The following is a 12,891-nucleotide window of genomic DNA, read 5'->3' on the forward strand; positions in this document are numbered from 1 at the left end:
CAGAAAGTCCCTTGTCCTGTGAACACCAGGGTGGCCCGTGAGGCAGGAGGAATGATCCCATTTGAGAATTTGGGGCCGTACCCCGGTGGAGACAAAAAGACAGTTAGGAGGACCCCCCCCCCAGGATCCGGCTCAAGACGTTGATTGTGGAGGACCAGCCAGGGATAGCTAAGGATCAGTGGGAACTCAGGCGAGTGGATAAGGTGGAATTGGATGGTCTCCTGATGTTGCTTTATTCGAAGATTGACGGGGGCAGAGAGCTGTCGGACCTTCCCTGGACCCAGGTGTCTTCTGTCTAGGGCAGTGACGGTCAAGGTTGCAGGTGGTCAAGGTTGGCAACGGGAAGCTTGAGCTGTCTTACTAGCCTAAGATCCATGAAGTTACCTGCAGCACTGGAGTCCACGAAGGCTCTGAGAGAATGTTGTTGAGTATCCCAGGAGATGGAGGCTGCAGGAGGACCCCGGTGACCCTGGTGACTGCTTGTCACAGTACTCCCCTGCCTGGACGAGTCCAGGTTTTTCCCGACAACTCAGGGCAGGAGGACCGGAAGTGGCCTGGATCTCCACAGTAGAGACAGCACCTCTGCCTCATTCTGCAATCATGTTCTGCTTGTGAGAGTCGGGTCGAGGGGGGGTTGGCAGAGGGCTCAGAGAGGCTTGGGAAGGCCCTGGGAGCATCAGGGTGCCAGAAGGTAGGTATCTAGACTCTTTCTGGGGTTCCCACTTCCTTTCCCAAAGGCGATTATCCACTCGGATGGAGACGTCAATGAGGGCTTCCAAGCCATGAACTGGATCTCTGGATGCCAGCTCATCCTGCACCTCCCCAGAGAGGCCCTGGTGGAACGTTGCGATGAGGGCCTCTGGATTCCAGCCACTCTCTATAGCAAGGGTGTGAACTCAACAACGAAGTCTGCTGCACTGTGGGCACCTTGGTGATGCTGGAGGAGTTGGTAGGCAGCTTCTTGACTACTGACAGGATTGTCAAACATCCTTCTCATCTCCATGGTGAAGAGGGAGGCGTCCGCACAGCCTGGAAACTGCTGCTCCTAAAGAGCTGTGGCCCAGGCGAGCGCTTTACCGGTGAGGAGATGATATAGATGATGTAAGCCACCTTACTGCGGCCAGTGAGAAGCTTGAAGGCTAGGGAGCATTGGGTCAGAAACCCCCGGCATCTCCCTGGATTGCCATTATACCACTCTGGAGGTGACAGGCGGAGAGCACTGCCCTGGGATGACAAGGCAGGGACTGGAACCAGAGGGGCAGGTGGGTGACTCAGGAGCAGAAGGGGATTCTAGGGTAAATGGACTGCATTTATATAGCGCTTTTATCCAAAGCGCTTTACAATTGATGCCTCTCATTCGCCAGAGCAGTTAGGGGTTAGGTGTCTTGCTCAAGGACACTTCGACACGCCCAGAGCGGGGTTTGAACCGGCAACCCTCCGACTGCCAGACAATCGGTCTTACCTCCTGAGCTATGTCAGTTCTTGCTGGCTCAGCCTGAACGCATCGGTGAGAGACTGCAGGTTGGAAAGGACAAGGAACTTTAGAAAAGAACAACTTCTTACAGTGTTTCCCGTTCAAGCACATTCAAGACGGAAGACTTCTTGCCACATATTCTGAGTGTTAGAATGAGTTTAACAGACCTCTGAAACCATGGATAGAAAAGAGCATAAATGATTGGATTGATGGAAGAATTCAAATATACTGGTGCTGTAACTGAAATGCACAGACAGATTTTTTCCTGAAATACATATCAACAAAGGCACTTACATAGTAGGGTACTAAACACAGAAAGAAATTCTGCCACTAGAATTCCAAGGTATTTTGCTGCTTTCCTTTCAGAAGCCATATTTTTTTATCAGTACTTTTGCTCTTTTTTCTCTTTTTTTTGTGCCGGTAAATATGTTGGAATTCGCCCAGCGCTAGCAATAGCCGCTAAGTAGTGAACACACATAGTGATTAATGAAACTGGTCTTTACTTGAGATCATATTATCAAATTTTCTACCTTGTGTACTTGTGAGTAATATGAGTAAGGGTGGTCCCTATCAGGATTTCTAGAAATCTGTACACATTCACAGTTGTAACCAAAGTCATTGGAAGCAGAATAGTCATGAGGAAAGTGGGTGGAAACGGAAGCGATGTTCGCGCAGTGATACTTCATTGTTGTGATGTTCCAAGCGTGTTTCAAGTCTAGACAGTTTATCGTGTGTATTTTTATAAGACTGGCATTTTTATATGAATATGTACAAAATAAATACGCTAGCATTTGAGGTGGTCAATAGCCTCTTTATTACATTTCTAAGATATGCTTCCAATGAATGTTATATGACAATATGTTCATGCAACATGTAGCCTGTTAGGTGTGGGAATATTCACAGATCAGTTTGGAAGGCAATTAGTGATTCACACCTTTCCTCCCCATGGCAGATAAATGAATGTTTATCAACACATCATCACTTGATAGCATCAACAGGATAGGTTTGATTAATCTGCTGAGACAGTCCAACAGACAAACAGATGAATGCGTTGTTTTCTCAATCTACTTCTTGCATAAATGGAGTAATCATGAGACTTCTTTAGCACCTCTGTGTGAGTTTTATCATCTTTAATGATGCTCCAACTCTCCGTGGTACCCTGCTTGTGCACACAATCATGGTAAATGATGCAATCACAAGTTCCTTTGGGGGTGGGTGGCATATCCTTTGCTGTAGGTAAGGATTGATGATGTCCCACTCGTATACAGACAACCTTGCAGAGACTGCACAAAGGCTGGACAAACATCAGTTTCTCCTCAGATTTAGGACACATCTGAGTAAGAAATGAGTAATTGTTTGATTATTGTAAAATGGGGGAAAGGTGAAAGGTTAAAAGGCACCTGCTTTGATTACCAATTTATTCAGTCAGTGATAAATTTACTATTTTTGTGGAATCATTCCCATTATAAACTAATTAATAAGATTTGGCCTTATAGCATATCTGGATTAGATGTGGCATCTGGGCCATATCTCAATGGTGGATGTGGACCAGATCTGGGCTGCAAAAAGGTGACTTTCAGAGCAGCTGGATGCAAGTGTAAAATATTTATAATCTGCACTTTTTACTTTTCTATTAATTTGGACAATTAAACTTGTTAGTTACTGAAAACTGCATTACCTTTTCAGTTTACAAGGCAATTACATTGATGCACTTTTCATGCTCTGCGGGCAACAGGTTCATCTCTATCAACCGAATCCATATGATGCACAATAAAGCCCTATCGATATCAAGCTCTGATGCAAAACAAGAGCACTAAACTGAAAGTAACGCCTTTCCACTGGTGAAAATCTAAATACTACCAAATTTATACAAATGGGCATGTCTTAGTTAGAGTATTCCAAAAGTATATCAATATTTTTGTCAGCATTTTTGAAAATAAAGTTTTTGAATGAGGGGAAATAGGGTAAAGATAGGGGCAAAAAGCCATATGTGTATGTAAATAAAAATAATCATCAATTCTTATTTATTTGGCAACATACTACATACCTCATGCAGAGCCTTTGCTGCAATATTGGATTTTTCATAAAACTGAATTAAATAAAAATAAACACACATTTACTCTATAATTATTATTATCTAATTTTTTTTGCTAGCCTATATCAAAACTTGCTTATTAATTTACATACTGCATATAATCTATAAATAAGTGGCATATCCCCATATACAAAATACTTTGTTCAAACAAAACAAAGAATGAGGCTACCTAATATTGAATTATATAAAAAAGATTAATTGTTTCATTTAATGTCAAAGGGAGTTCCCAAGGAACAGCAAGGCTACTTTGCAGCTATATGCCTAAGTTACCATGCAACATATGTACACAACTGTCTTAACTTTAGCAAACTGTTACAAGTCATTTGCTATACACCTGTCAGCTACTGTAAAAACTAATCAGGAAGCCATAATTAGAAAACAAAACACCAATATATAGAATGTATTAATTGCAGAAACAAATCTTTCAGTGAGGTCTTGAAGAATCGTACTGCAATTTTTTTAACCAATTGGGCCATGTATCACAAAGCAGGATTACTGAGTTAGCTGGATAACTACAGAGAGTAAAACCTGGAATACAAATCTGGAACATATAGACTGAAATAAAAAAAGCTGTTTCCGGTTTTACTCAGCACAGTTATCCAGCTAACACTATGATCCTGCGTCATGAAATACCCCCCTATGTCAGTAAAACTGTAAACATTCTTTATTCCTAGTATCATGCTAGCAGACTTTTTAATAAAAGAGAACTTTTTGAAAGTATTAATTTTATACACCAAAATAGAACATGCTGAGCTCCAATCCGTTAAATGCTTTGTTCTCACAAAGTTCACTTGAAAACTTCCCTCATGAGGATGTGACACAGAACCAAAGAACATGGGTAGACAATGATGGGGAGGAGCAAGGTATGAGCAAAGGAGGGAGCAGAATTATTTGGGGTTCAGGCCTGTTGGGTTAATTAGAAGTTTAAGTGCATCAGCCTAATCTTGTATTGTTTTCCTATGGTTTTACTTTTTAATTTTTTCTCCTTAGATCTACTTAATTTCCTGTGAGACAAGTCACGTAGACGTGTTAGTTGGAAGTGGGTATCTGCATGTAGTCATGCATGTAGGTCTGACATTTCATCTCTGGTTCTTTTGGAATGTTCTGCTGTCTTTTTGTTTTTTTAATTATAGACTACTTTGGGACAAATGAGCTGTGGTTTTTAGTATCTTTCATTCATTTCATTCATGTCTGCCCATGTCTGTAACCTTTGTTCATTGTTGAGCCTCTTTGTAACTTAATAAATATCTTAATTTTCGTCTGGTTGTGAGTTGTACATTTTGATATAGGTTGATCCAATAGTTTGCTCTGTTTATCAGCAAATTCGGCAATTTAATTTATAATTGGTATCTTTGATGATAATTACCAGATTAAATCAAATAAATATATTTTACATGCTGGATAACTGAGGTGTTTTAACTGCTGATGCACTTGTATTTGGTACTCAGAGTGCTGGATGTCAAATGATGGTGTTTACAGTTAAAACTGCTGGGTTCGGAAAATTAAATATATTTCACATAATCCTCACCTTGATGACATTAATGGAGGTCCCAACCGAGATGGACATGGACCAGTCACTAAGGAGAGAAATGAAGGAGGTGCTAGTCACTGCTGCTAATCCCAAACGTAAAGGGGTGGTTTGTATGGAGTGTGTTGCTTTTGAAGGAGAACAGGAGTCCTTCTTTCAGACATATCCAGGCCTTGAGGAACTACTGGAATCCTTAAATGGTCTCAATAAGGAACCGTATATAATACTACATACCCGTGCCCATCACCAACCAATATAATGGCTGTCATAACCCAATGTTTTGAGTTTTTGCGGCCGACACTCTAATGTAACACCTCTACAATCACCCCCATAGTCATGTACCCCAATGCATGTTGGTACAAAAGTGGAGAGACTGGGACAGCCCCCCTGCCTGTATGGCCTCCTGCTATGGAAATAGTGCGGCAGCTTTATCAGAACATCATAAACGCCATGATGAAAGCCAGGGAACTAGCAAGGGCCAGGTACTGGTTAGACTGCATGGGGGACAAACCCAGCCAAGACAGATCTGCAGCTTCACCTCTGCAGAAGACATGACTCCACTCCACAATATATCAATACACGAAGAATGGCTAGGCCAGAAGACAATATTTGTGAAGACATTAAGACCTTCAGAAAGTAAAGGAAGCGACTGGTTCCACTTCTCAGTATCTGTAGATTTGGTTTTCCACCACCTGCCTAGGCTCCTTTTTATTGGTCTGCAAATGCCAGTTTGTGTTCAGATTAGGGAATTCACAACAAGGTGCAAAACTTTACTAAAAAGTACACAAAAGAATTCCAAATTTTAACTGCAACCATAATTCAGATAAATTAGTCAAGAAGTACATAGGTAAATTAAAATTAATTATAAATGCAGTTTAAATTATATCATTATATAAATGCTTTGTCATACATAAAGAGAACTTAATTCCAAACTATTTAATATTTAATGTGTTTTAATAATATGAAAATGTTAAAAGTTGTTGGAATGCATGTGAAATGATTCAGGATGAGAAGTAATTAGTACTACTGGGATAGAAAACAAGCCTGCTTATTTTCATGTGTTTATAACAAAACTATGCATGTAACTAATTGTGCAAAATGGAAAGGTACTGGGAAGGAACGACCTTCGAGGAAGAAGACATGTGGATGAGCTGAGGGGGTCAGATAGATAAAGTTCTGGGCATCCCGCCAAGTTTCAACTGCAATGATTTTTGGTGCAAAGGAGAAGACAAGAAGCTTGCCACAGGTGTCTGAGAAGGTCACAAATATGTACACATGATTTGAAGGATACTTTGTAAATGGAGTAAAATTCATAGTTAAATGTACACTTGCTATAGCATATAATCAGGTGGTATATGTATGACCATTGCTTACAAAATATCATATCCTAAACAATAGCCTGTGTGATTCTATTGAAACTGCATGTATTGTGTATAATGTCAAATAAAGACAAGCTCTACAAAGCAGGATTGTATGTGAAGGCAGAAAAAGAAGTTAGATTAAGAAGGGACACCCTCCCCCACCGTGAGGAAAAGTTAATTGGTTCATGCTGCCCACAAACCACCATGAAAATGTCTTGTACTTTTAAATGGACCTTATTTTATTATATTATATAAAAAATGACAAGAAAGGAAAACAGTAGCATTTTATCAAATTATAGGAACAATGGGTTGTCAAGTGTGAAAACAGATACACAAAGTTTGAACAAGACAAGGAACTTTAGAAAAGAACAACATCTTACAGGGAATTTAAGATTTTTTTACGTTTTAGAACTTTCTAGGAATATAGTCCACTGTACATTTGTAATGAATCTTAAAAACACTGTTATAATGACATCATGAGGGCAATCAATGCTATGTTGGGTGTGTTTGACACTGCAAGCAGAGGGCTTTTTGATAATCTGTGCAAAACAAGGACGACAAAAATTTTAACTGGTTTATAAACATCACATTCATTTGACGTTCATCGGAGATTGTTAGGTTTCCTGTTGCACATTCAGCATAGAAGACTCTGAGCCACATATTCTGAGTGTTAGTATGAGTTTAACAGACCTCTGAAACCATGGATAAAAAAGAGCATAAATGATTGGATTGATGGAAGAATTCAAATATAATAGAGGTACTGTAATTGAAATTGCAAGATTGACAGATTTGTTCCTAAAATAGATTTCAACAAAGGCATTTACATAGTAGGGTACTGAACACAGAAGGAAGACTGCCACGAGAATTCCAAGGGATTTTGCTGCTTTCCTTTCAGAGGCCATAGAACCATGATCATTTTTTGGGCACTTTCTAACACTCCTAATTTTATTTGCGTGCTTTTTAGCGATAGCAAAAATTTTCAAGTTTATAATTACAATCATTGAGCATGGTGAAACAAATGCAATTATGAAGTCAACAATAGCCCATGCTTTATTAACTGCACCAACACACTCACCGCATGTGATGTTTTCTTTCATGTCAGTAAAATCTCCATTGAAATAAAGAAGCACCATATTGTAGATTAATGAATACAACCACAGTATGGCAATCATCCTCAAAGTTACATTCACTGTCATTTTCATGGAATAGTGAAAAGGGTTGGAGAGAGCAAGATATCGGTCCAATCCAATTAAAGCTACATTATAAACTGATATACAAATAAAGCAATATGCTGCTATTTTTAACACTGTGCAATACAATGTATCAAAGCACCTCCATTGATCTATCCACATAATAAAATAGAGCGGCATCACAATTACCCCAACAAGAAAGTCCACCATGGCCAAAGAGAGCACGAGGAAATTAGTTGGTGTCTGAAGCTGCTTGAAGTGGCAGATGGAGATGATCACAAGCAAGTTTCCACAAACGGTCAGTGAGACAACTAAAGCTACAGGCATATACAGCAACACATCCGCTGCTGTTGGTGAAGTTTGCAAACAAGAAAAGTTTGAATGGACACAGGGTGTCTCTTGATGCTCTTCTGTGAGATTCATGAAGGAAGAGGTTACAGTTTCATTGAACAATGAAACATTCTGTCCTTATACTTGTAGGCTATCTAAAAAAAGAATATCCTTCTGTGAATGTGCATAAAAGGTGTTGCATAATGTAGCTTGCTGGGCTTGCAGAGTCCTTTTGGTTCATTAAGTGCAGTAGAGTCACATTTATATAAAGGGGTTGCCATTGTTTTTTTTTTCTTTTGGTGGTTGTCTATGAATCCCCATCAGATTAAATTAAATTAATTGTACAGGGGGTTGCGTTAGGAGACCGAGATCAAAACTGGGGAAGGTCAGTGAATCAAATAATAAAATAAAAGAATGGGTCAAGACGAAAGAGCTTTCAACTAAACACTTGTTGATTCCAAAATTACAATGGTAACAGAGTGGATTGTGCATAGTGACTTGAATTATCTTGGAGTTCATGGAAAATTAAGAAAAACTTAACGAAAATTACATCAGTTTAACAGAAGCTCTTATCCAGAACAAAGTGCTAGATCTGGTTTACATCATTCCTAGACTAGCGGATATGAATGTACCATCACTGAAGCACTCAGGCCAATTAACTATGCTAACAAAAAACCTAAATACACATGCTGAGCACATACAGATTACACCCAAAATAAGCCCTAAGAAGAGAAACCTATGGCTAGTATAATTAGAAACCGAACTGCTACAAAGGATTCTTCAGGTAGGGGATGTGAGGAGAACCTAGATGCAATGTGAAGAGGTGGATCTTCAGTTTATCATATTTATTTGCATCTAAAGGTACACAACAATTCTCCTGTCCTGACCACTATGGAAAGTTCATTCTAACATTGGAGGCCAGTGCAGACAGGCCTTGTGACTGGCAACAGTGACTATGGAGGGAGCAAGTCAGTTAGGGCATCTACTGTGTTCACATCAGAGGTAATTTTAAAACAAGCAATTAGAGATAGATTTATTTCAGCTTTAATTTGCTGTATCAGAATTTCAGTAGTTCAAAAGTTTATATAAACTTTGTTAGTATTTGGTGGCATTGCCTTTTAATTGGTTAACTTGAATCAAACACTTGGGGTAGCCTTCCACAAGCTTCTCACAATACTTTGCCAGAATTTTTGTCCATTCCTCCTGACAGAACTGGTGTAACTCAATCAGTTTTGTGGGCCTCTTTGCTTAGACATGCTTTTTCAGTTAGGTCTACAAATTTTCTATGGAATTCAGGTCAGGGCTTTGTGATGGCCACTCCAATACTTTCAGTTTGTGTGTGTGTATGTTTCTATGGTATGCTAGCTCACACTTTCACCGGCATCTTCAATCGAAATCCCCATTTTTGTTCACCACAAACTACTTTTTCAGACCGTTTGCTTATGTTTGCAAACGTTTGCGGCGAACACAAAGCTAACGGAAAAAAGTTTGAAATAGTTTGCAAAAGTTCGCCTTGTTCACTGAATTTGAATGCACCTCTGTATTCGGCGACCCCATAGCGATTGTAATCCTCCACTGAAATGTCATTGAGATTGGTTGTGAAACAGCAGAGATACTGAGGTTCAAAAATTGCTGTTTTACATTGGAGAGCTGACCAATGCAAAGATACTAAACATATAATTTGTCTCTTTATGAGGAAAAATAATCTGTCTCATGACATTATCCATCCACCTGACTGTTACCATTGTACTCCTGGAATCAACATGTGCACGTTGAAAGCCTCTCTGAATTAACATTATTACATCCTTGACCATTCTTTTTGTGCTCTCTGGCTTCAACCCTGCAAAAAATTATTCAGTTATTCTGATGGGATTCATTAACAGCTCCTAGAAGAAAAAAGCAAATCACATATGTTACACCTTCACTACAGGTACTAAAATATTCCAAGGACACTGCAAGAATAGCAAGGTGCATTTTTCAAACTTTTTAATGCAATTTAGATTTTTTATGCTTATATTAAGTATAATGATGGGACATTTGATGGTTCAGTGAAACTGTAACCATTGTTCTTCCAGAATGAATCTCACAGAAGTACATCAAGCGTGCTGTCCATTCCAACTTTTCCTGTTTGCTAACTTCACTAACTGCAGTGGATGTGTTGCCGTATATGTCTGCAGCAGTAGTTGTCTCACTGACAGTGTGTGGAAACTTACTTGTGATCATCTTTTTCTGTGAATTCAAGCAGCTTCAGATGCCAATTAATTTCCTCCTGCTGTCCCAGAACCTTCTTGTTGGAATAAATGCCTCTCTATGTTGATAGATCAACAGAAGTGCTTTAGAACAGTATACAGCACACCATTTCATGTATTAGCATAGTACAAGAATTTTACCTTACTTTTGTCTGAATTTATACAATAATGTGGTTAATCGTAATGGGCCGATGTTTTGCTACCTACAACCATTTTCAGTACTCCATGAAAACAACTTTGAATGTAACTTTCAGGATAATATCCATAGTATGTTTATGTTGATTAATGTACAATATGATGGTTCTTTACTTCAATGTAAATATTCCTGACACAAAGGAAAATATGAAATGTATTGAGTGTGCTGTTCAGTTTAATGAAATTTGGGCCACTGTTGACTGTCTAATTATATTTATTGTGCTATGCTTAATGATTGTAATCATGTACCTGAAAATTGTTTTTATTGCTAAATATCATGTAAATAAATTGGGCCCACAAAATGCACAAAAACAAATAATGCTTCTGTGACATCAATAAGAAAAGCAGTGACAGCACTAGGGGTTCTAGTGTCCTGTGCTTGGTACCATTCTATGTATGTGCTTTCCTTGAAGCATATATTAGTAACAAATCTGTGTGTATTGCAGTTTGAAATACATTAGCTGAATTATGCAATAAATCATATCATTTATGCTCTGTTCAATCCATGGTTTCAGAGGTCTGTTTTGACATGAGGGATATTCAGTGCAGGATCTTCAGATTTGAATGTGCTTGCAACAAAAGTACTTCCTGTACCATAGAATGTGATGTGAATGTGATAAAATTTTTCCAGTTTTTATTTGAATATCCTCATTTTCCATTTGTGGTTTACACTCAACATGATCGCTATTGTAAAAATGTTTTTTTCTACTACTCAACTGCTAAACCAGCATAGATTTTCAAAAAGACCTTTTCTGTTTTAATGTTTGCATAAACACTCTATGCGGTTGTTTAGGGCCACACGATTCAATGTGTTTATCTAAGGTATATAACGTTCTTTTCTTAGTCGTCCCCTATTGCTATAGAATGGAATGGCAACAGAACATTGCGTAACAATATAATGTAAGAAGGATTTTATCAAGCAACCCCCCCCCCCCTCCCATTGGCTTGATAGAATCCAACAGCAACCCCCCCCCCCACACACAGAATCGAACAGCACCCCGCCCCCCCGTTGTTTAGGACCACCACAATCCTAGGGCCGGCCCTGTTTTGAAGTCTACGTTTAATGTCTATGTCTTCTTGTCTTGTCATTTTTTGTTTTTTATTGCTATTCTTGAGTATACATCTATTCATGTAGGCTGCTCTGGATCAGATCTGGCTTGGAAAATTAGGTGCAAACCTCAGATGGTTATATGGCCACACATTTATGCCAATTGTGACAATACTTCAGGGGATGAAAGACAGCCATATTGCGGACAAGTATGCGCAGGTTTGCAGTGCTACAGTGCAATATGGTCTGTATGGTGCAAAAAAAGAATTTGTTTAGGCTCTATTAGGCCAAATTGTACGAAATTTCACAGAAACCCTCAGACAGCTTACCTCCTGAGAGAAAAGTACTCTGATCAAACATGAATATGCAGAAATTGTGAAAAAGATATTTGATCAGCCACTGTTCACATTTTTGGAAATATACAAAAGGGACCCATGTAGATCATGTGCATCGCATTTAGTGAACCTACCACCTAGGTGGCGATACAATACCACTTCAATATTAAAATCATTACTGGAGATCTGCCTTACATCCAATAAACACCAAATTTAGTATGGATAATTTTTGAATAAAGTTTGCAGTCCTTGACAAAGTTGCTACACACACACACACACACACAACAGTAGTGTATAGTTCCTGAACCTTAACAGGTTATAGTTCCTGAACCTGAACCTTAATAGTTATATTCTGTTTTCTGTGAGTATAATGGTCATGTGCATTCTTTCATCCATCATTTTAAGAACTGAATTAGATTTTTAAGGTAATAAAAAGGTCCCTGACCGCTGGAATACATTTCTACATTCATTAGACTATGATACTTCATAAAACACTTCCATGTAAAGAAGATCACTTTTTTTTAGAAGACATTAAAGGACCATACCAATGTTACTACATGTCATTGTCCATTGTCAACATCGGCCACATAGTTTACATAAACCTCGAACACTTTTCAACAAAATTTCTTTATTTTTGAGATATCGTGTTTGTTTACGTTTTGTTCAGACAGACGTCGTTCAGTGCCAATGTTAAAACGGTGTGGAAGAACACTCTACGAGACTTGAAAGTTGCTAGGTATAGGTAATTCACCCTTTAGAAAATCACTATGCAGTTTATTTTATCTATAATTACTGTATTACTCTAATACAAGCCATTCTAATTTGCGCATAATATCAAGTTCAAGGGCATCTCATTTAGGCATACGCCGGCGTCAATAACAAGCACAAGCATCGAGGTCAACGACTGGCTGAAAGTTACACCTCATGTCTTTACCGCTTCCTGGTTACAAAGTCCAATCAGAGCCAGCCAGAGACGTTTTGGCCAATGGGATGCAGCCAAGGAAACGTGTTCCTTGCGCGGAAACTAGAAACAGAGGGTGCTTGTAAAGCAATTTTGGGAAAATGGTCGAGGTTTATGTATGTCCT

General features: G+C 38.9%; 1 protein-coding gene across 1 annotated transcript; it reads right to left on the minus strand.

Moving 5' to 3' along the window:
- Positions 1-6,700: 6,700 nt before the first annotated feature.
- LOC135260382 (trace amine-associated receptor 13c-like) lies at positions 6,701-8,215 on the minus strand. Its single transcript, XM_064345604.1, has one exon. It carries the CDS (start codon positions 8,069-8,071, stop codon positions 7,073-7,075), a length of 999 nt encoding a protein of 332 aa, XP_064201674.1. The 5' UTR covers positions 8,072-8,215; the 3' UTR covers positions 6,701-7,072.
- Positions 8,216-12,891: the final 4,676 nt, after the last annotated feature.

This window comes from Anguilla rostrata, chromosome 8, assembly GCF_018555375.3.
Source record: "Anguilla rostrata isolate EN2019 chromosome 8, ASM1855537v3, whole genome shotgun sequence".
Taxonomy (NCBI): Eukaryota; Metazoa; Chordata; class Actinopteri; order Anguilliformes; family Anguillidae; genus Anguilla; species Anguilla rostrata.

Bases quoted from the DNA above. Each gene is read 5' to 3' on its own strand.
- LOC135260382 (XM_064345604.1), bottom strand. From the start codon at position 8,071: ATGAATCTCACAGAAGAGCATCAAGAGACACCCTGTGTCCATTCAAAC.